Raw genomic sequence first — 25,187 nt, 5'->3', positions numbered from 1 at the left:
TAGCATGACGATGGAATTGCAAGACAAAATGAATGTAAAAATTTAGACATTTTTATATTTTAAGTCACATAATATTTAATAGTAATAAAGTAAATTATATGTGAATCAAAGCCAGACACACACACATAGCTGAAAAAAAAAAAAACAACAGGAAATAACTCGAGTCTGTTTTCTGTATGCTTGCTCAATGTTCTGAGAAAAAGCTGGGGTCCCAAGAGAGTGAGTTTCCATGTCTATAAAAGTTTTTCTTTTCTAAATTACATTTAAATGAAAAAAAAAAAAGAAAAGAAAGAAAATCAAAATTAAGCTTTGTTAGTACGGCCAATACCATTTTCATACATTCGAGGGGAGAAGGTAGTAAACAAAGTTTCTGCAACCATAAGTGATGCTTAGAGAAAAATTAAACCACTGAATGATGCCAGGACTGATTATTCTACTACACTCTAACAGCAAGAGATTGCAGTCTGTGAGTCCAAAGTGGTTTCATATGGACTGCCACAGTAGTGGTTTACTCTTGAAACTATAACCTGTCAAATTAGAAGCAGGCAAGGCCTATGCTCTTAACGGTTCCACTTTCTACTGTCTACAGTTATGCCTACAAGTCCAACATTTTTTATTCAGTTAAAACTCTTATTTGGGTGAGTAGAATATCAAAACTACTCTTTGTTATCTTGGTTAGAGAAATTACAGTTTTGATAAAAAGCTTAAAGAAGCTGCCAATCTCATTTTATTATATAGATAAAGCTGACTTTCATTGTAACTATTTTTATCAATTATATTATCTTGGTTACTGCTATGTAATATATAATATAACTACATGGAAGAGATATGTCGACCGCATTAGTTGGTCAAGCTTTTCCTACTCTGCATTTCCAAGATATTCTATTAACTTTAGTACCTTACTGGCTGATTGTTTTTCCAGGCCCACAGTAGCCTGCTATTATAAGCTTTCGTGTTACAAAATGCTCCATTTCTTCCCTCCTCCTTGATTGTGGAATGTTCTTCCAGGCAATAAGCTTGGTTAGCTAAGATTTTCCTATCAAAATTGAAAAGCTACTTGCTCAGTTTTACTAATGTTTTATGTAGTGTCCCTCCTTAATGAATATTTCTTGATGTCCGCTTTTATAATACAAAAATATTTTTAAAATAAAGCATAAACAATATTTGCTTTCTATGCAATACATCATAAGTGAAACCATGCCACTAAACAATCCTATCTGTTTAGGGCATAATGACATCAGAAATATATGTTTATCATCTGCTTTGGACAACTTAGCATGTTTTTGGCCCAAGGCAAAGTTAAACTAAAACCATTTGCAGTTGCCCTAAACCAAGATAACCACACATTTCTAAGGTAATTGATACCTAAAAGAACACTGCCTTTAGATCACAATTCATGATCTAAGCATACTAATTCTTTAAAGAAGCTTGTTAAAGTTTATAAAGCATGCATGTTTATTGGACTTTCTCCAAAATTTAACATGAAATAATTATATTTTTAGCATGCACAAAGACTATGAAAAAGTAAGCACTCAGCACAATCTTTTGGAATTCTGGAATTACCCTCTTGCCCAATTTAGAGAGAAGGAAAAAATAGAGATTTCTTACATGTAAAAGTATAATAATAGTAATAGGAACCGTAAGAATACTGCCTTGTATTTTGGAAGGTGCTCAAATGAAACAAATCTTTTATTTTTCCTGAAGTATTTATAGAAACAATAATTTTATGTATAGAATAGTTAAGGTAAATAGAAAGCATACAATTTTCATATTCTTTGTTAAAACATATCCAGGGAATCCAAATGTATATCACTATCTTTATGTTACAGTGATATAAAGCATGTAATTGCCCTGGATACTACCATAGCTATTAAGTCCAATCATAACCTGCAATTATAATTGAAAAATACTTCACGCTATATGCCGACACAAAAGCAGTAAGAATTACCTTTGCCCACAAAGATAAATGGATGATTTGGAACAAAAAATAGGTAAATATTTAATTATAAATTAGCTTTTATGGAATAAAATCAGTAAATGTCAGATGCCGAGTAGGGAAACCTAGTCATTTTCAAAGGAAGAAACAAAGAAAAACATAACTGAAGTCATTTTCCAAAGTTGACTCTGAAAGCAGAGCTTGACTACTTCCTCAATGCTTACTCCTTTTACATTACTGCCATCATACATAAAACCATTGATTTGGAGATTTTAGATATTTAAAGAACATGAGAATACAACAAAATCGCACAGGCATTGCCATAGTTGTTCTATTACTGTAAAAAAGGAAGAATGTACTATACCTCCATTCTTTCTTGCTTAATTTCATCAATTTCATCATCTTCAAAAATTGCCAAAAGTTCTCCTGTCTGATCAATAGAGTTGAGAAAGTCCTGAGCAATTTTTTGTCTTTTGTTCATATTATTGTTGCCGCTCAACTTGTCTTCATGAAGATAAGGGAAGGAAAAAAGAAATATTTTCAATTGGTTTACCTAAGCACTAGTCATTATATGTATTAAATACTGTATGTGAAATTCAGAATTTAAATTCTCTCAAAATAAACTTTAAAGGGGGAACTCTTAGATCCAAAATAAAAGTGTAAGTCATGCAGGATTAAATCATTTATTCGTGTCACAAATTAGATTGAGAGAATAAAACCAAAGTGTATAAAAAATGATTGAAATCCCATATAAAAGGGGGTAGGAGTGCTCAAATTTGGGAAAAGAATACAGGTAATAGACACACCTGAAATGAAACGACAAATTGGTGAGTAATGATATATTATGCAAATACAAGCAAAGAAAGCAGAACTAATAACATTAATGTTAGGAAATACAGTTCAAGACCAAAAGCAATAAGTGAGACAGTAAAATATGATAAAATACATATATATATATGTGTTTTCTTGCTGGCCTATACAGTGATTGAACCGTGGATTCAGGGATTGGTGTTATCAGCATCAAGCTCTAACCAACTGAACTAACTGGCTATCCCAAAATATATTAATAAGTATATGTATAAAAATATAATAAAAGGAACTTTTTAGGAGTAAACTTTTACGTACCAAAGACAATAACAAAATGAATAACACAAAAGAAAACTTAATAAAAAGCACAATCATTGTGAGATTTTGAATATATTTCTGTCAAAATTTGACAACTTAAGGTAAGGTTATAAAAGGTTTTAAAAAAATCTATAAGCATTTTAACACCCATATAGATATGAGACTCTTTACTGTCCTCTTAGGTCCATAAATCATTTTAGTTCATTTTTATCATTTTCTTCTAAAAATTCATTTTAAAAAGTTTTTGAAAATATCTATAAATATAATTACAGTGCATTAAAGTGATATCATATATACTGGTTTTTATCTTCTTTCCTATTATGTTATCAGCCAACCTCCAACTCAAGTTATAACTCTTATTAACCACCCAGTATGCATCCATCCATATATTTCTCCATACTCATATATCCAAATAAATACATTCATTTATAGAACTGTTTTATTCTTACTTTTTGGAAGTGTTCTTACAATATTCTTACCTTTTTCTTTCTCTCATTTCTTAATTTTACTTTTGCACTTCATGTTTCTTAGTTGATGAGAAAAATTCCTCCAAGTCAACTGGTATAGCCTTTATTCCTTTATAAGACCTGTATAATATTATAAGGTATGTATGTACCCACAGCTTTCCAATTAATCTCGTATTGATGGGCACACACTTTGTTTCAGGTTTTTGCTACTGGTGGAAATGCTACAATAAACATCCTGTTCATGTGGTGTTCTATATGGATGGCTTTCTTTTTATGGCATAGATTCCCAAGAGTGGAACTTCTGAGTTAAAGGGTAGAAACATTTTAAATTTTTATAGATGTTACAAGGTAGTTCCCTAATGTATTAACCCTTCACATTTCTAGCAGCAATGAGGACTGCCTTTTCTGTACATGGGAAAAGTCTGATGAATATAAAGTGACATATTACTGTAACCGAAATATTTAATTTCCCTAACTACCAATGAATTTAAACGTTTTTTCTCATATGTTTGTCATCTATTTAAACAAGAATTTTCTGTTAACTATTTCTATCCTTTGCCCATTTTCAACTGGGTTGTTTGTCTTTGTCTTGCCTATTTAACGGGCTCTTTTGTATTGTTTCCTTGTCATCTGAGTTAAAAATGTTTTTACTGGCCTTTCATTTGCCTATCAATTTCAGGACATCTTTTGCCATAAAAGAGTTTAAAATTTTTATACTGTAAAATAAGGTCATCTTTTCTATTATAACTTTTGTTTGAGATGACAACTCTCTACTCCCACAGATTGTAAATGTAATGTCCTAAATTTTCAGATTTCTATTATTTTGTTCTTTCGGTTTGTTTTTTGTCTTTAATCCATCTGGAATTTATTTTATATATGGTAAATTTTGTAGGGTCACTTTTATTTTCTTCCAAATAGGTGGCCAGTTGTACTGTATCATTGATTAAATAATATAATCTCTTCCTAATGAAATGAACTTTTGTCATATCTTAAATTTCTATATATCTCACATTCTATTTTTAAGTTTTAGAAAATTTTTTCTCTAAAGTATTTATTTATTTTTGATTATACATATTTATGGGGCACAGACAAGATTTTATTCTTGGATTTTCTAGTTTGTTTCACTGATCTTTATGTCAAGTCCTCTATAACACTGAGGCTTTATAGTACGTTTTTATTCTTCTATTTCATACTTTTTGTAGCTATGCATAGACATTTATTCCTCCACAGAAATGTTAGGATATTTTTATACAATACCAGGAAAACATAAGAATTAGATCTGGAGCTGCATAAATTTTATTTATTAATTTTGGTTGAATTGATGTAATTGTGATACTACTGTCTTTTGTTTGACAGCATATGTCAGATCATACCTAACTTCCTTTAATTAGACTTTCTTATTATATTTACTCCTAATTTTACTAGTTTTCATAGTTAAAGTTAATAAGATTTTCCCCATGTCAACACCCAGGACTGCTGTCATTTAGTTCCATGGATATTTGTACAAAAATTCTGCATTTTATCCCTTTTAAAATATCCACTTTGTTTCAAGAATTATACAGGAGTGTGACACAGTTTGGACATGTTTGTCCCGCCCAAAGCTCATGTTGATATATGATCCCCTATGTGGCAGTGTTGGGAGGTATTTTGGTCATGGAGGCACATCCCTCATGAAGAGATGCACTCATTCCCTGCGGATGGAGGGTAATGTGTAAGTTCTCACTGTGTTAGTTCCTGCTCTATTAGTTCCTGCAAGAGCTGATTGTTAAAAAGAACCTCTCACTTCCCCTCTCTCTATGCTCAGCCATCTGCCATGTCACACCCTGCACTGCTGTCACCATCCACCAACAGAGTCCTCACTAGATGTGTTCCCTGGACTTTGGATTTCCCAGCCTCTGAAACTACAAGCAATAAATATTGTTTCTTTACAAATTACTCAGTTTCAGGTATTTATGTTATTAGCAACAAGAACAAACTAATACAGAGTACATTTCTTAATTTCCAAGGAGTTAAGGTTTTTGGGCTTCATTATTTAGAATTTTATTGAATTAAGATCAGTGAATTAGATCTGATATCTATTCTTATTTTAGTTTGTTAAGGTTTACTTTGTGGCCAATTTCATGATTAATTTTTACAAAAGTTCTGTGGACATACTGAAAAAAATATGTAGACACTCTATTCCTGCAAAATAAAGTTCTAAGTGTATCTTACTATTTTGCTGTTTTATTGTTTAGTGCTTATAGTTCTATAACATTAAAAAATCATGCTTTCTCTATCTATGTAATATTGCTCTTTATCCTGTTTGGGGTTTTTAATATTAAGTTCCAACCTTACATGATGTCAATATTGCCATTTCTGCTTTCTTTGCATTTCTACATACATTTATCTAATATTTATTTATCCATCCCATTATTTACAATCTTTCTTTATTTTCAAGCTTTTATTTTTATTTTTGGCACCTGGCTGGTTTGGGATCCGAAACCTTGACCTACTGTATTACCAGCACCACACTGTCTCAAGCGAGCTAACCAGCTAGCCCTATATCCAAGTTTTATCATGTTTGTTGTTTACAATCTTTTAGTAAACAAATTCAATCCAACCACATTTAGTGCAATGACTGATATACTTGATTTTTATTGTTTTCTCATACTTTACATTTAGTAATTATTGTTTTTGTTTTCTGCTCTTCCTTTCTTCATTTTTACCAGTTTGGTCATCTTGCTGATCTTTCCATTTCTTCTCTATTGTCTTTTGAAATTGTAATATACCTTTCCCTTCCATTAATACTGATCTTCCTTTTTCTACTTTTACTAATGTTTACCTCCATCTTTTCTGCTTGGACATGTTGTGTGAATATATTTTATTTTTTATTGAACAACTACTTATACATATTTGTGGGGCACAGAGTGTTATTTCAATTAATTTAAGGTAGATAGCATAATTTTGTGCCTGATAATCCACCACTTCTCCCCACTCCACTCCCACCTGCCCAGCCTTTGGTAACTATTATTCTTCTCTCTACTTCTATGAGAACCACCTTTTTTTTTTTTTTTTTTTTTTTTTTTTTTTTTTTTTTTAAAGAATACATACATGAGTGAGATCATGTGGTATTTGCCTTGCTGTGACTGGCTTACCTCACTTAACATGATGGTCTCCAGTTCCATCCATGTTGCTGCGAATGAAAGGATTTCATGTTTTTAAATAGCGAATAATATTCTATTGTGTGTGTGTGTGTGTGTGTGTGTGTGTGTGTGTACACACACACACACACAATACCTTTTTTATCCATTCATCCATTGATGGGCATTTAGGTTGATTCCATCCCTTGGCTATTGTGAATAGGTGGCAATGAACATGGAGATGCAGGTGTTTCTTTTTTATATTGATTTCATTTCTTTTGGGTATATACCCAGTATTGGGATTGCTGGGTCATAAGGTAGCTCTATTTTAGGTTCTCTGACATACCTCCATGCTGTTTTCCACAATGGCTGTTCCAACTTATGTTCCCACAAACAATTTAGGAGAGTTCCCTTTTCTCTGCATCTTCAACAGCATTTGTTATTTTCTGTCTTGTTGATAACAGCCATTCTAATTGAAGCGAGGTGATACCTCACTGTGGTTTTAATTTGCGTCTCCCTAATGATTAGTGATCTTCATCATTTTTTTCACATACAAATTGGACACATGTATGCCTTTTTTTGAGAAATGTCTTTTCAGATATTTTGCCCATTTTTTAAATGGGATTATTTGGCTTTTTGCTGTTGAGTTGTTTGAGTTCCTTATATATTCTGGTACTAATCCTTTGTTAAATGAAGGGTTTGTAAATATCTTCTCCCATTCTATAGGTTTTTCTGGGAAAGATTTTATTTCTCCATCATATTTGAAGATTAGTTTTTCTAGATATAGAATTCTTGATTGACAGTCTTTTTTCCTTCAACACTTTGAATATATCATCGCATTCACTCCTAGCCTATAGAGTTTCTACTGAGAAATCCACTGAGAGATATATTGGGGCTCTGCTGAATGTTATGTGTTTCTTCTCTCTTCCTGTTTTCAGTATTCTTTCTGTTTTTTTTTTAAATTCTTTTTCCTTTTCTTTGATTCTCTGGTTATATATATGCATTTTTAAAGATAATTTATTATACATTTATGTGGGGTACAAAGTTAACTTTCAATAGTTGTGTACAATGTGTGATGGTCAGATCAGGATAGTTAGCTTATTCATCATTACAATACTTAATCATTCTGTGTCCATTAACCAATTTCTTGTAAAGCTCCCTCCACCCTTTCCCGCCTCTAGTAATGACAGTTCTTTTCTCTCCTTACAAAAGTTCAATGTATTACTGTGACTCATTTCTTTCTCTCTCTTTTTTCCTTTTTGAGGAATAAATTATTGTTTTATAGACTTTCTTTTTTATTTAACTTCTCAATATACGTTGTAGTTGATTTTCGGGTGCCTTTACCCGTTCCTCTTTACCCTCTCCCTCTCTCCCCTCCCCCACCAACTACATCATACCTGTTTACTTAACATGTTCAAGGAATTGTTGTGATTGTTGTGTCTTCTCCCCCTCAGCTTATTCTGTGTATGGCTTACCTGTGGTCGTGTGCCTTCTCTACCCACAGGTCCCTGATAGCAACTTAACATACACTCATAGAAGCTTAGAGTGAAGATGGTGATGTCACCAAGCAATGTTCCAGTGGAAAGGTCTGAAATTGGACCAATAGTGCCAACTTAAGTGACTTTCCATAGACAGATCAGAAGCACTTATTTCTCAGAAACTTTCAGTCAGTGAAGGGCTTGTGGTGATGAGAGTATTTCTTCACCTATTGCAGGGATACTGGCCTTGCTGCACTTGGACATTTTCTCGGTGTTCCTCTGACTGTCCCTTTACTTCTGTCTTCACCCAGCTGCACTACCTCACATTTCTCTCTCTCTCTCTCTCTCTCTCTCTTTCATTATTTATTTTTAGCTCCCCCAAATAAGTGAGAACATGTGGTATTTATCCTTCTGTGCCTGACTTGTTTCACTTAATATAATTTTCTCTAAGTCCATCCACATTGTTGCAAATGGTAGTACTTCATTCTTTTTTATAGCAGAGCAGTACTCCGTTGTGTAGATATACCACAGTTTCCTTATCCGTTCATCTGATGATGGACATTTTGGCTAGTTCCAATGCTTGGCCATTGTAAATAGTGCTGCAATAAACATGGGAGTACAGGTATCCCTTCGACATGATGATTTCCATTCCTCTGTGTATATTTCCAGCAGTGGGATAGCTGGGTCACATAGTAGATCTATCTGTAATTGTTTGAGGAACCTCCATACCATTTCCCATAAAGGCTGCACCATTTTGCAGTCCCACCAACAGTTTATGACAATTCCTTTTTCTCTGCAACCTCACCAGCATTTATAATTCTCAGTTTTTTGGATATTTTGCCCCCGCACCGGGCCGGGGACCGGCAACGGGATTGCAACCCTCAGCGTCGCCCCCATGCCTCGCTCAGCCAGTGAGCGGGAACCGGTCTGTATGTGGGATCCGAACACTCGGGCGGGAGCGCCGCCGCGCTTCCCAAGCGGCGCACTATCCAGTGCGCCACCGGGCCGGCCCCTCCTTTGCCTGTTTTTAAATTAGGTTAATTGCTTTTTTCTGTAAAGTTGTTTGAGTTCCTTGTGTACTCTGGATGTTAATCCTTTGTCAGATGTATATCTTGCAAATATTTTCTCCCACTCTGTTGGTTGTCTTTTCACTCTGTTGATTGTTTCTTTTGCTGTGCAGAAGCTTTTTAGTTTGATATAGTCCCATTTGTTTGCTTTTCGTTTGGTTGCCTGTGCTTCTGGGGTCATATTCATGAAGTCTGTTCCCACTCCTCCTTCCTGGAGTGTTTCCACTATGTTTTCTTTAAGGAGTTTTATTGATTCCAGATGTATATTTCATTCTTTAATCCATTTTCAGTTGATTTTGGTATATTATGAGAGGTATGGGTCTAGTTTCATAATCCTACATATGATATCCAGTTTTCCCAGCACCATTTGCTGAGGAGGCAGTTGATTGCCCAGCATGTAGACTTGGTGCCTTTGTCAAAGATCAGATGACTGTAAGTGTACGGGTTGATTTCTGGGTTCTCTATTCTATTCCATTGATCTGTGTGCCTGTTTTAATGCCAATATCATGCTGTTTTGGTTATTATAGCTTTGTATATAGTTTAAAGTCAGGTAGTGTTATACCTCCAGCTTTATTTTTTTTGCTCAGAATTGCTTTGGCTATTCATGGTATTTCATTATTCCATATAAATGTCTGGATAGTTTCTTCCATTTCTGAGAAAAATGTCATTGGAATATTGAATGGGGATTGCGTTGAATCTGTAGACCACTTTGGGTAATATGGCCATTTTCACAATGTTAATTCTTCCAATCCAAGAGAATGGGATATCTTTCCATCTTCTTGTGTCCTCTTTAATTTCACTCAACAGTGGTTTGCAGTTCTCTTTGTAGAGATTTTTCACATCCTTGGTTAATTTTATTCCTAAGTATTTTATTTATTTATTTTTTTGGTGGCTATTGTAAATGGGCTAGCTGTCTTGATTTCTTTTTCTGCCTGTTCATTGTTGAAGCATAGAAATGCTACTGATTTTTGTGTGTTGATTTTGTATACTGCATCTTTGCTGAAATCATTTACCAATTCTAAGAGTTTTTTTTTGTAGAAGCTTTAGGCTGTTCAATGTATAGGATCATATCATCCACAAACAGGGACAGTGTGACTTAATCTTTTCCAATCTAGATGTCCTTTATCTCCTTCTGATCTCTGATTGTTCTGGTAGTACTTCCAAGATAATGTTGAATAGTAGTGGTGAGAGTGGACATCCTTGTCTAGTTCCTATATCATCCCATTCAGGATTATACTGGAAGTGGGCTTATCATATATGCTTTAATTGTGTTGAGATACTTTCCACCTATACCTAACTTGTAGATACTCTTTATCATGAACGAATGTTGAATTTTCTCAAATGCTTTTTCAGCATCTATAGAGATGATCATATGGTTTTTGTCTTTGATTTTATTGATGTGGTGTATCACATTTATTGATTTGGATATGTTGAACCAACCTTGCAACCCTGGGATGAATCCCACTTGATCCTGGTGGATAATTTTGCATATTTGTTGCTGTAGTCTGTTAGCTAGCATTTTATTGAGGATTTTTGCATCTATATTCATTGAGGATATTGGCCTGTAGTTTTCTTTTTTGTTGTATCTTTGTCTGGTGTTGGTATTGGCGTGATGTTTGTCTCACAGTACGGGTTTTGGAGAATGCCTTCTGTTTCAATCTTTTGGAATAGATTGAAGATAATTGGTATCAATTCCTCTTTGAAGGTTTGGTAGAACTCTACAGTGAACCTGTCCAGTCCTGGGCTTTTCTTTGTTGGGAGACTTCTGATTAAAGCTTCAATCTTTTTTACTGTTATTGGTCTGTTCATATTTTCTATATCTTTTTGGCTCAGGATTGGTAGTTGGTATGTGTCCAGAAATTTATCCATTTCATCCAGATTTTCAAATTTGTTGGCATATAGTTGTTTAGAGTAGTCTCTAATGATTCCTTGTATTTCTGAGCTATCAGTTGTAATGTAACCTTTTTCATTTCTAATTTTTGTCATTTGCGTCTTCTCCCTTCTTTTTTGGTTAGACTTGCTAAAGATTTGTCATTTATCTTTGCAAAAAACCAACTTTTTGTTTCATTGATCTTCTGTATTGTTTTTCAGGTTTCTATTTAATTTAGTTCTGCTCTGATCTTAATTATTTCTTTCCATCTACTAAACTTGGGTTTGGATTGTTCTTTTTCTAGTTCTTTAAGGCGAAGTGTTAGGTTATTTATTTGCCATGTTTCCACTTTTCTGAAGTAAGCATTTAATGCAATAAATTTTCCTGTTAGTACTGCTTAGTACTGCTTTTGCAATAATCCCACAGGTTTTGGTATAAGGTGTCATTATTTTCATTAGTTTCAATAAACTTTTTGATTTCCTGTTTAATTTCTTCTTGGACCCATATGTCATTAAGTAGAATGTTGTTTAATTTCCGTATGTTTGTAGATCTTCCAGAGTTTTGTTTGTTATTGATTTCTAATTTTAATCCATGTGATCTGAAAAAATACATGGAGTAATTCCTATTTTTGTGAATGTCCTGAGACTTGATTAATGACCTAACATGTAGACCTAACACATTATCCTGGAGAATGTTCCACCTGCTAGTAAGAAGAATGAATATTCTGAGGTTGTTGGATGGAATGTTCTGTAGATGTCTGCCAATTCCAAATGGTCTAAAATGTTGTTTAGGTCTTGTGTTTCTCTATTTATTTTTTGCCTAGATGATCTGCCCAATGTTGAGAGTGGGGTGCTCAGGTCCACCAGTATTATGGTACTAGTGTGTATCTCATTCTTTCGATCTAATAGTGTTTGCTTTATAAATCTGGCTGCTCCAATGTTGGGTACATATATATTTATGATGTTATGTCTCTTGATTGATAGATCCTTTTATCATTATATAGTGGCCTTCTTTATCTCTTTTTATGGTTTTTGGTTTAAAGTCTACTTTATCTGATATAAGAATAGCTACTCCAGCTCGTTTTCATTTCTATTTGCTTGGTGTATCTTTTTCCATCCTTTCACTCTTAGTCTTTTTGTGTCTTTGCAGGTGAGGTGAGTCTCTTGAAGGCAGCATATTGTTGAGTCCATCTTTTTAATTCAGTCTGTCAGTTTGTATCTTTTGAGTGGGGAATTTAATCCTTTTACATTTAGAGTTATTATTGAAAGGTGTTGATTTACTCCTAGCATTTTATTGATTTTTGTTTAGATGTCTTAAGTATCAATTGTTCCTTTCTTTATGATTTTCTGTTTGTCTTCTGTGTTTGTTGGTTTCTTAGGGTGGTAGATAAACTATTTTTTTCTCTTTATTGTTAGCATTTTTCTTTTACTGGTGGGCTTTTGTTCTCTCTTGAGTATTAATGGCAGTGATTGTTGTTTTTCAGGAACCAAACCCAGTATTTCCTTCAGAGTTTCTTATAAGGCTGGTCATGTGTAGTGAACTCCCGCAGTTTTTGTCTGTCTGAGAAATACACTATTTTTCCTTCATTTCAGAAGGATAGCCTTGCTGGGTAAAGTACTCTTGGCTGGAAATGTTTGTCCTTTAGTATTTTGAATATATCTTCTCACTCTTTTCTGGCTTTTAGGGTTTCTGATAAAAAGTATGATGTTAGTCTGATTGGGGCTCCCTTCTAGGTGCAGCTTTTAAGATTCTCTCTTTGTCTTTGAGTTTTGCCAGTTTGACTATAACATGTCTTGGAGAGGCCCTTTTTGGCTTGAATATGTTTGGGGATCTCTGGGCCTCCTGAATCTAAAGATCTGTGACTTTCCCTATACCTGGGAAGTTTTCTGCTATTATTTTGTTGCATATGTTTTCAATTGCATTTCCTTTTTATTCCTAAATACCCATGATTCGGATATTTAAGGGCTTAACATTATCTGTTATCTCTCTTAGATTTTCTTCAACTTTTAAAATTCATTCTTCTTTTTTTTTGGTCAGTCTGTGTTAATTCAGACAGCCTGTCTTCAAGGTCAGAAATTCTCTCTTTTGCTTTTTCTAGCCTGCTGGTTAGATTTTCTGTTGTTTTTTTATTTTGTTGAATGAATCCTTCAGCTCCACAAGGTCTGCTACATTGTTTTTCAGGGCACTGATTTATTTGTGCATTTCTCTTCAGGTCCTGTATATGTTTTCTCATTTCATTGTGTTGTCTAACTGAGTTTTCTTGTATCTCATTTAATTTCCTTAGAATTGTGGCTCGAAATTCCTTGTAAGTCATTTCAAGGACTTCCTGTTCTATAGAATCTAGAGCTTGAGATTTATTTATTTTCCTTTCGTGGAGATGTATTTTCTTGATTTTTCATATTTTTGGTATCTTTTCATTGGTGTTTAGTCATTGTGGCAGGGGGTATCAAAGTCCATTCATTCCACCCTGATGTCTGGCCTGGATCCCGAAGGGACTGCCAATTATAGGCGGTGGGGACTGGCCTGGGCTGGGGGTCTCACAGTAGCTGCCTGTTCTGGCATGGCTGGCTCAAGGTGCATGAGCCTGGCAGCTCTTGGGCCTCTCTGGGAAGCTGGTATTGGGCTAGGGGTCCCATGGCGCCTGGCTCCTGCCTGTTCCAGCACAGCTCTCAGGCCTCCCGTTGTTGCTTTAATTTAATAGCAGTAAATTGGGTGAGTTGTGGGAGAGAGTAACACTAGGAACCGTGTATTCTATCATCTTGACTGAAAGCCCTCTCTTTACTTTTTATTTGTTTATTTGGGGACTCAGCTCCCATTTATGAGAGAGGGCATGTGGTATTTTTCTTTCTGTATTTGGGTTGTTTCACTTAGCAAAGTTTTGCCAGGCTCATACATGTTGCTGACAATGGCAGAATTCCATTCTTTTTTACAACTGAGTGGTATTCAATTATGTATACATAGTACGTTTTCCTTATCCAGTCATCCATCGATGGACATTTAGGTTGGTTCCAAAGCCTGGCTATTGTGAATAGAACTGCAATAAACATGGGGGTGCAGGTATCCCTTTGACATGACAATTTCCATTCTTCTGATATATATCCAGTAGTTGGATTGCTGGATCATATAGTAGTTCTATTGGTAGTTGTCTGAGGAAACTCCGTACTGTTCTCCACAATGGCTGTACTAATTTACAGTCCCACCAACATTGCAGAAGGGTTCCCCTTTCTCCACATACTTGCACGCATTTGTTATTCCTTGTCTTTTTATAATAGCCAGACTAACAGAGATGAGATGATATCTCGAAGTGGTTTTGATTTGCATTTCCCTGATGATTAGTGATGTTGAGCATTTTTTCATATACCTGTTGGCCACTTGTAGGTCCTTCTTTGATAACTGTGTATTCAGCTCCTTTGCCCATTTTTTGATTAGATCATTTGTTTTTTTACTGTAAAGTTGTCTGAGCTCTTTCTGTATTCTGGATATTATTCCCTTGTCAGATGTGTAGTTTGCAAATATTTTTTCCCATTCTGTAGGTTGTTGTTTCACTCTGTGGACTGTTTCCTTTTCTGTGCAGAAGCTTTTTAGTTTCATATAATCCCATTTTTTAATTTTTTCTTTTGTTGCCTGTTCTTTTGGGGTCTTATTCATAAAGTCCTTGCCCGGTCCTACATCCTGCAGTGTTTCCCCTATGTTTTCTTCTAGGAGTTTTAAAGTTTCAGTTCTTATATTTAAGTCTTTAATCCATTTTGAGTTGATTTTGGTATACAGTGAGAGGTAAAAATCAAGGTTCATTCTTCTACATATGGATATCCAGTTTTCCCAGCACCATTTATTGAAGAGGCTCTCCTTCCTTATTGTATGTTCTTAGTGCCCTTGTCGAAGATCGGTTGGGTGTAAACAGATGGGTTGATTTCTGGGTTCTCTATTCTGTTCAATCAGTCTGTGTGTATGTTTTTATGCCAGTACGATCCTGTTTTGGTTACTGTAGATTTGTAATATAGTTTAAAGTCTGCAATTGTAATGCTTCCAGCTTTACCTTTTTTGCTCAGGATTATTTTGGCTATTCAGGGTCTTTTGTTGTTCCATATGAATATTAGGGTCGTTTTTTCTACTTCTGTGAAGAATGCCATTGATATTTTGATGGGGATCTCATTGAATCTGTATATGGCTTTGGGCACTATGGACATTTTCACGAAGTTGATTCTTCTAATCCATGAACAAGGAATGTCTTTCCATCTTTTGGTGTCCTCTTTAATTTCTTTCAGCAGTGATTTGTAGTTCTCATTGTAGAGATCTCTCACCTCCTTGGTTAGATTTATTCCTAGGTATTTTATTTTTTTTGTTGACTATTGAGAATGCACTTGCTTTCTTGATTTCTATTTCTTCTAGTTTGTTGTTGGAGGATAAAAATGTTACTGATTTTTACATACTGATTTTGTATCCTGCAACCTTACTGAATTCATTCATCAGTTCTAAGAGTTTTTTCATAGACTGTCTTGAATTTTCTATATATAGAATCATGTCATCTGCAAATGGGGACAATATGACATCATCCTTTCCTATTTGGATGCCCTTTATTTCTTTCCTGATTGCTCTGGCTAGTACTTGCAATACTACGTTAAATAGGAATGGTGAGAATGGGCATTCTGGTCTTATTCTTGTTTGTAAAGGAAAAGCTTTAGCTTTTCTCTATTCAGGATTACATTGGCAGTAGGTTTGTCATATACAGTTTCTTTGTGTTGAGATACTTTCCTTCTATACCTAATTTGCTGAGAGTCAAACCTGAAATCAAAAAATTTCTCAAAACTAACAATAATAATGACATATCTTACCAAAATCTATGGGATATTGCAAAATCAGTACTAAGAGGAATGTTTTCCGTTCAGATAAACTATTCTTCATTTCTGGAATTTCTATTTCAGTTTTCAAAATTGATTGTATTCCTTTGTCTAGTTTCTCATTCTGCTCCTGGATTATTTTCCAAATATCATTTAATTTTCTATGTGTATTTTCTTGTGACTACCTTAACATCCTTAAGAGGGTTATTCTGAATTCTCTGTCAGACATTTCACAGATCTGTTATTCATCTGGGTCCACTGCTGGAGCTTTGTTGATTTCCTTTGGTGGTATCATGTTTCTCTGTGCTTTCTAAATCTTTGTGTCTTATGCTGATGCCTGCACATTTGAGGAGATGCCTAGCTCTCCCACATTTTAAAGGTATTCTTTGGTGCTGTTAGATCTTTACTGTTTAATATCAGAACTTTGGTCTGTGTGGTCTCTGGGTTTCTATTCTGTTTTGTGGTAGATTAGTAGCAACCACCATCATTTAATTACTCCCTTTGAACTAATTTGCTGTCCTGTGGTTAATTCTCGAATTGGGGGAAACTTCCTATGGGAACTGGGACTTGTACTCTATGCTGAGCTAAATGTTGCTTTTCTGTTCTCATACTGGGGAAGACTTTTTGTGTGGATCAGAGCTTAACTGTTGGCCTTTTAGTCACTGCTGGGCTATGTGGGATTGCTACAATCTCAACTAGGCTGTGTGAAAAATAAAGCCTGGGATTAATTCTTTCCTGCAGACCGTGATCCCTGCAGTTCTATCACACTGACTGATCCCTGCTGTGTGGCACCCATGCCAAAAGGAAGGCAGATTAATTGCCAGTGCTGCAGCTGATGCTCCCCTGATTGAGTCAGCCTCCCCCTGGACACTCCAAACATTTCTCATGGGGCACGGGCAGACTGTGCACAAGTCTTCAGCAAATACTCACTTATCTCTGGGTGATTCCTTCCTCCCATCAAATGTGGCCCCTCCATCCTATGAGGTCATAGGAAGCTTTCTAGCAGCTTTGTTTGCCTGGGAGATGGGATTGTGCACTCCAAAATACCCTTCTTCCCTGCAAACTCCAAGTAGCTTCATGAAAACAGTTTTGCTGAGGCTTTGTCATCTCCTGGTAGCTACTCTGTGTGGTGGTGGGTGCTCCTTGCACTGTGCCACCCTGACCCAAAAAGTGGGGCTAGGTGGTCCCTTCTCCCACTTTCACTGTGGCCTTTCACACCTTCACAGTTTCTGTGGGTCTCTCCTCTTCTTTCCCCAAGTTCCAGCAATCTCAGGATGGCAGTTTTTGCATTTTAATTACTGTAAATTGATCTGTTGTGGAGGGAGTGATAGTGGGGAGCATCTATTCTGCCATCTTGGTGATGTTACTTCCACTTGAACATATTTTAAACAGCAGTTTAATCTATTACTTAAAACAAGGTATCGAATATATCCCCATCAAGAGGTAACATCTTCCCAATAAAGTAACCTTTTCTCCTAATCCTTCCCACATTCTAATAATGAAAGACATTCAGAACATTTTCATTTTCCCTCTCTTCACTCCCCAGCAAAAGACATTTGAAAAATTCTTACTTCACCTGATCTCCATCTACTTCTCAACTCTTGGCTTTTAATGAAAAAGGTTATTATTTGTAGAGTATTAACAAAATTTCATTCATAATTTCAAGAAATTTAGCAGTTATATTACATGTTTGTATATATAATTAAAGATAAATACTGAGTGAGTTCAAACAACTTTAACTACTCAACACACTTTCTCTTTCTTATTTATCCTTTGTTCTAACTTTGAAATCTCTAGATGAGATACATGGATGATTTTCTTTCTGCACATTTGCATATTATCAAACATATTTATTTGGCTTTAAAGAACAGACATCTTATCTTGGCTGGGTATAAAGTCCTTTCCTCTCATGAATCAATAGATAGTATTCTAGTGTTTTCTAGCTTCCAGTGTTACAAATTAAAAGCCCAATGACAATATGATTCATTCAATTATTCCTTTTTGGGGGGCAGAGGAGACTGAGCTTTATAAAATGTTCCTCATTATATTTAGAGATCAGGAATTTTACTAAGACATTCCAGGTGTGCATCTTTATTCATTAAAAAAACCCCAGAACTCAATTAAGCCTTGTACACTTCAGCCTCAGATTTAGTTTATGAATATCCACTTATTGCCTTTCCTCCATCTCTTCCTTTTTCTCGTTCTGAAATTCCTATTATATGCACATTAACACTCCTGGATTTATCCTTAATGTCTCTTACCTTTTCCCTCTAAATTTCCATATCCTTTTATTTTCTTGTGAGCTTTGCATTTTATCTTCCAGGCCCTTACTTGGTCTGAAATTTGACATTTATTTTATAAATTACTCTATCAAGGTGTGCTAATTCTAGAAAATCTCCTTTGTGCTACATTTGAATCCCACTAACTATTCTACTTTTATTCAAGTTGTCATCTATCTCCGAACTCTATTTTGCTGGGCAGGTATTGTTTTCTCTGTCATATCTTCCTCTCTCTAGGTACATTAATCTCACTCCAATGGAGTTTTTTTTTTTTTTTTTTCTTTCTTTTTCTGCTTGTTGGAATTGAGGTGTGGTTGTTGGAATACCCTAAGTAAGAGCAATCCATAAATAGTGGAAGGCAAACCAGGACAGTAGAAACAGGCAGATTGCCAGCACCCCACTGAGGTACTCCACAGAGCCTCCCTGCTCTTATTCTCTTCACTGAGAATAGGGAGGATTCAGGCTAGTCATTCAACTCTTTAGCTCCTGGAGGTTAAAAGGCATATTCTGGAGGAGCTTATATCAGCCTTCTCCCTAGGCTCACAGAGATCTCTGAAGGCTAAGCTCTTTCTAACATGTACCACTTCCTGGTCCTTACCCTAAGCCTCCTCCCTCCTAGTCTTCTGGTGTTTACCTAGGAAATAGTGGGGAGAAAGCCTCAGCCCAATTCCTTCACAAGGAGTGCTGCAGAGTCTAAAGCTTCATTCATACCCAAATTCAGGCAAGCCACACATACTTTGGCTAGAGAGGAAGAAAAATCAGAATTGAAAACTGAAGAAAAGGAAGCCACATTTAGTTGCCATGCTCTAAAAACCTTTTCCTATCTACATACTTGCCCACAGTAAAAACTTTAATAAATTCCAGAAGGTAGAGATTTTAAGTCATTATCTAATCATAAACAATAATCAACAAAAATACCAAAAAATTATGTATTGTCTACTTAGGAAATGAAAAACATCCTTCTTTAATAAACCCTGGAGTAAAGGGTAAATAAACGTTACAATTATAAGTAATGTAGAAATTAATGAAAAGAGAAACATTTCTTATCAAATATCATTGCTACAACTGAAGTTCTGCTCAGCAGTAAATTTTAAGCCTAAATGCTTTTGTATTTAAAAAAGAAATATGAAAAATTAATTAGGTGAGAGTCCTACTTAAGAAACTAGAAAAAAAAAAAAAAACCAGAAAAGACCAACAGGAAAAAAAAAGGTGGCAAGAAGGAATTAATAGAGATAAATTCTGAAATCAATAAAACAGAAATAATTAAAAAGATAAATTAAAACAAAAGCTTCTTCTTGGAAAAGAGCAATAAAACATAAGAACAGACCATGACAAGGCTAATTAAGAAAATAAATAAAAACAAACACAAATAAATAAATCACATCAAGACTGACTTATGAAAGTCAAAGAAGATAATATTATGTACTTGAAACCTAAAGGGATTTTACTCTCTCCTAAGAGATAAAACTACCATTATACTTTTTTAAAAGCAAAACATAACTCTGAGAAAGTTATTGCAAAAGATCAGGAAGGAATGTAAATGTTGGAATAGGTAATTAATTTAAAAATGCATAGAAAGAACAGTGTGAATTAATGAGTCAGGAAGAAGTAGATTACTTTTTTTTTTATTGTGACTAATTCCATGCTTATACCAAATAAAGATGACCCAAACATTATCACGTAGATGTACTGATTATCATCTGTAATAAGCTAATAAGAGTGCCTACTACAAAAATATTAAAACAAGTATTTAGAGTGGAAAATGTGCTTCAAATGAAAAAAATGGTTTAAAAAGACTGTCTTTATAATTATGTCTGTGTATTAGTCCATTTTCTGTTGACTATAACAAAATACATGGAACTGGCTGATTCAAAAGAAAAACAAAATTTATTGCTTACAGTTTCTGAGGCTGGGAAGTTCAAAGTCCAGAGAACACATCTGGTGGTGGCAACAGTGACCCAGAGGTCTCTCACCGCAAGATGGTGGAAGCAGAGAGAGAGACAGATTCTCCTCTCTCTTCTTTTAAAGCCCTCAGAACCACGCCCCTGACCACCATTTCTAATCCATTCACTATAGCATGGTCCTACAATCTAGTCACCTTTTCAAGGCTCCACCTTTCAATAACCAATATAGGATTTCCCATCCTCTTACCAGTCACAGTGGGGGGCTAAGTTTCTAATACATAAAACTTGGGGGACACAATTCAAGCTTCAGGGAGTTTTAGGGGGATATAATTTAATCCACTACAGTCTGTTAATTTACATCAAAGCTTTTTGCCCTGTAATCAATATGAAAATAAATTTTAAACCAGTCATTGTCTAAATTATACATCTTAATGAGGTATTATTAGTGAAGCATTACAATATGGTTTTTAGGCAGAGTATAGGCATAGATCTTATAACAGCCAAATCTTTAAAGACTTGAGACACTGAGAAAGTCAGCAACTAATGTTATGAATGGTGAAGGTTTCAACAGAAGGATGGGATTTTAAACGATTCCCCATCTTGAACTTCCCCATTCCCAGCTCTAGGCAACCACTACTCTACTTTCTGTCTCTATAGATTTGCCTATTTTAGACATTATATGTAAACGGAATAAAATATGTGGTTTTTGCAACTGGCTTCTTTCATTTAGCTTAATGTTTTTAAGGTGCACCCACATTTTAGCATATATCAGTATTTAATTCCCTCTTTTTGCCAAATAATACTCCTTTGTATAAATATTCCATACCTATCCATTCATCAGTTGACAGTCATTTGGGTTGTTTCTACTTTTTTACTATTATGAATAATGCTATTAACATTCATGTACAACTTTTTGTGTGAATGTATATTTTCATTTCTGCTCATTCCACTTCAGTAGGAGTTAAACTGATGGTTCACTTGGTAAATCTGCGTTTAGCCTTCTGAAGAACTTCCAAAATCCTTTCTGAAGTGTATGAACCATTTACCAATCCCACTAACAATGTAAGAGGGTCCCAATTCTCCACATCCTCAACAGAATTAGATCACAGCCATCCTAGTGGGTGTGAAGTAGTTATCACTGTGGTTATGATTTGCATTTTTCTGGTGGCTAATGATATTGAGCCTCTTTTCCACTATTTGCCATAGCAAATTTTGTTTAGAAAAATGTCTATCCAGATCCTTTGCCCATTTTAAAATTAGGTTGTATATTTACTGTAGTTATAAAGGCTTTTATGTATTCTATACAAAAGTACCTTAAATATATGATATGCATAATTTTCTCCCATTCTGTGGGTTGTCTTTTTCACTTTCTTGATAGTGTTCTCTGAAGCACAAAATTTTTAAATCAAGTCCGATATATGTATTTTTTTTTTCCTTTTGCTACTTGTGCTTTTGGCAGCATATGCTTAGACAGTTATGCCTCACCAAAGGTCATAAGCATCTACTCCTATGTTTCTTCCTAAAAATTTTATAGTTTGACATTTAGGTCTATGATTTATATTGAATTAACTTTTGTGTACTGTGTTATAAAAGAGCCCAGTTCTTTCTTTTATATGTGGATATCCAGTTGTTATTCTTTCCCCCCTTGAATTGTTTTGAAATCCTTGTCAAAATTAATTGATCTTAAATGTAAAGGCTTATTCTGGACTCTCATTTTCCTTCCATTCCATTGACTAATTTGTCTATCCTTATGCCAATACCACCCTGTCTTGATTATTGTAGCTTCACAGTAAGTTTTGAAATTAGTAAGCATGAGTCCTTCAACTTTGTTTTTGGTAAAGATTGTTTTGGCTATACTGAGTCTTGTATGACCTACAATATGGGTCATTTTCATGCCAGAATCTGTCATTTCCAAATGAATGGTGGAATCAGCCTGTTCATTTCTACAAAAAAGCAGGTGGAAATCTATATATCAAGTTGGTGAGTACTACCACCTTAACAATATTAACTCTTTTAATCCATGAACATAGGAAGTCTTCTTATTGCAATCTAGGTCTTCTTTCTTTCAACAGTGTTTTGTAGTTTTCAGTGTACTTCTTACAGGTCTTTGGTTAAGTTTACTCTGAAGTATTTTATTCTTTTTGATGTTATTGTAAATGGCATTGTTTTCTTAATTTCATTTTTGGATTATTAATTGTTACTGTCTAGAAATACACTTGATTTTGGTATACTTATCTTGTATCCTGTAAACTTGCCGCTTGTCTATTAGTTGTAAGAATTTTCAGTGGATTTCTTAGAATTTTATATAAGGGCAAGATCATCTGCAAACAGACAGTATTACTTCTTCCTATCGAAAATGGATGCCCTTTGTTTCTTTTTCTGCCTAAGCACCCTGGCTAAAACCTCAAGCACAGTGTTTTATATAAGTGGAACAAGTGGACATCCTTGTCTTTTTCCTGATCTTGAGGGGGAAAGCATCCAGTCTTTCTCCATTACATATAATGTTAACTGTGGATTTTTTGTAGATGGCTGTCATAGTTCAGGCTGCTAAAATATACCATGTGTGGCTTAAACAACAAACATTTATTTCTCACTGTTCTAGAGGCTGGGAAGTCCAAGATCAAGGTGCTGGCAGATCCACTGTCTGGTGAAGGCCTGTTTCCTAGTTTGCAGACAGCCACGTTCTTGTTGTATCCTCGCATAATGGAGAACAGAGAGGAAGCAAGCTCTTTTGTGTCTCTTCTTAGAAGGGCACTAATCCCATCTATGAGGGCTCTGCCTTTATAACCTAATTACCTCTCAGTGGTTCCCACCCCCAAATATCATCACATTGGAGACTAGGTTTCAACATATGAAATATTGGGGTGACACAAACACTCAGTCCACAGCAATGGCTTTTATCAGGTTAAGGAAGTTTCCTTCTCTTCCTAGCTTGTTAAATGTTCCTGCTATGAAAGATTTTGGATTTTTAAAATGCTTTTTCTACATTTATTGAGATGATCATGTGGTTCTTGTCCTTTATTCTGTTATATGATGCATTATATGAACTCAACCTTCCATTCCTAGAATAAATTCCATTTAGTCATGATTCATAAGCCTTTTTATGTTTTGGTAGAACCAGTACTAGTATTCTGTTGAGGATTTTTGCATCTATATTCAAAAAGATATTAGTATACAGTTTTCTTTTGTTGTGATGTGTTTGTCTGGTTTTAATATCACATTAATACTGTCATTGTAGAATGAGTTGGGAATGGATTGGTATTAATTCTTCCTTAAGTATTGGGTAGAACTGAACAGTAAAGTCACTTGTGCCTATGGGAATTTTTAAATTACAAATTTAAACTCTTTACTTGCTATTCAGATTTTCTATTTTTTCTTGATTCAGTACAGTAGTTTGTGTATTTATAGTAGAGCGAGTACGTATTTATAGTTTGTTATATTAACCATTTTATTTGCTTTTCTGGTTCTTTTCATTTCCTCTGTAATTTGGGCTACCATCATGTGTCATTTCCTTACTCTAATACCTTACTACCACCCACTTCATGTGTTGTTGCTGTCAAATGTATTACATTTCTAAATGTTATAAACCCAACATTACTATGATATACATGCCTATATTTTATACACACATATATTGTTTTATACAGTTGCTTTTTAAATCCCTTAAAGGAAAAGAAATATGCAATTACATGTAATTACATATATAATTATCTTAAGAGGTGTGTGGATTCAAATTATTGTCTGGTGCAACTTGCTTTTTGTCTGAAGAATTTTCTTTAGTATTTCTTATATGGGTCTTCTATAGCATGTTTTCATTTTTTCTCCCAGTTTTCATTTTTCTGTGAATGTTTTTATTTCACCTTCATTTAAAAAATATAGTTTTTCTGGATATAAGTTTCTTGGTGAACAGCTTTCTCTTTCAGCCCTTTGAACATGTGGTCCCACTGCCTTCAGACCTCTATTGTTGATGAAAAATTAGCTGCTGATATTCTTGGGACTCCCTCATATAAGATAAAATACTTTTCTTTTTTTATTTTTTTTGTCTTTTTCCGTGTCCGGCAACGGGATCGCAACCCTCGGCGTTGCTCCCGCGCCTCGCTCAGCCAGTGAGTGGGAACCGGTCTGTATGTGGGATCCGAACCCTCGGCGGAAGCGCCGCCGCGCTTCCCAAGCGGCGCACTATCCAGTGCGCCACCGGGCCAGCCCCGATAAAATACTTTTCTTTTGTAGCTTTTACATTTTCTCTTTGTCTTTCAACATTTTTACTATAATGTGTCTTAGTGTAGTGTTTTTGTGTTTATCCTATACATGAAGCTTGCTGGATGCAGAGACTAATAATTTTCATCAAATTTGAGAAGTTTTCAGTCATAATTTCTTTGAATTTTTTCTGTTCCTTTTTCTCTTCTCCCTCTGATACTCCTATTACGCATAAGCTGATGCAGTTAATGGTACCCCAAATTGCTCTGAAGCTCTCTTAATTTTTCTTTTTTCTCTTTATTCTTCAGATTGCATAACCGTTAATGATGTCTTCAAATTCACTGATTCTTTCTTTGGTCAGTTCAAAACTACTGTTGTGTCCCTCAACTACATTTTTCATTTTGGTCTCTGTACTTCTGAGCTCAATAATTTCCATTTGTTTCTTCTTTAAGAATTCCCTCTTGGGCCAGCCCGGTGGCGCACTGGAGAGTGCGCCGCTTGGGAGCGCGGCGATGCTCCCGCCGAGGGTTCGGATCCCATGTGGAGACCGGTTCCCGCTCACTGGCTGAGTGCGGTGCGGGCGCGACACCGAGGGTTGTGATCCCATTACCGGTCAGTAAAAAAGACAAAAAGGAAAAAGAATTCCCTCTTTATCGATATTCTTTATTTTGTGAGACATTGTCATCATGCCTTCTTTTTGTTCTTTAAACATGGTTTGCTTAGTTATTTGAACATATTTATAATAGCTACTTTGAAGTTTTTCTCTCCTAAGTCTAACACCTGGGACCCCAAAAAGTATCATTTGCTTTTTCTTTTTTTCTTCTTTTTTTTTATGGATCACACATACCTGTTTCTTTGCATGTCTATTAACTTTGTTGTTGATGATAAAAATGGGCATTTTAGATAA

General features: G+C 35.1%; 1 protein-coding gene across 1 annotated transcript in view; it reads right to left on the bottom strand.

Annotated features, from left to right (window-relative positions):
* Positions 1-2,300: 2,300 nt before the first annotated feature.
* The window catches only part of SUPT3H (suppressor of Ty 3 homolog (S. cerevisiae)), a gene marked incomplete at its 3' end in the record, with an annotated part of 373,199 nt that continues 350,312 nt past the window's right edge, over positions 2,301-25,187 (bottom strand). The window contains exon 6 of the mRNA XM_008563607.1: positions 2,301-2,440. Within this exon, the coding sequence (XP_008561829.1) occupies positions 2,301-2,440 (140 nt within the window). The remainder of the gene's footprint in view (positions 2,441-25,187) is intronic.

The sequence above is a fragment of the Galeopterus variegatus genome, unplaced genomic scaffold (genome assembly GCF_000696425.1).
Source record: "Galeopterus variegatus unplaced genomic scaffold, G_variegatus-3.0.2 Scaffold175, whole genome shotgun sequence".
Classification (NCBI taxonomy): domain Eukaryota; kingdom Metazoa; phylum Chordata; class Mammalia; order Dermoptera; family Cynocephalidae; genus Galeopterus; species Galeopterus variegatus.
This window is presented reverse-complemented; position numbering and strand designations above follow the sequence as displayed.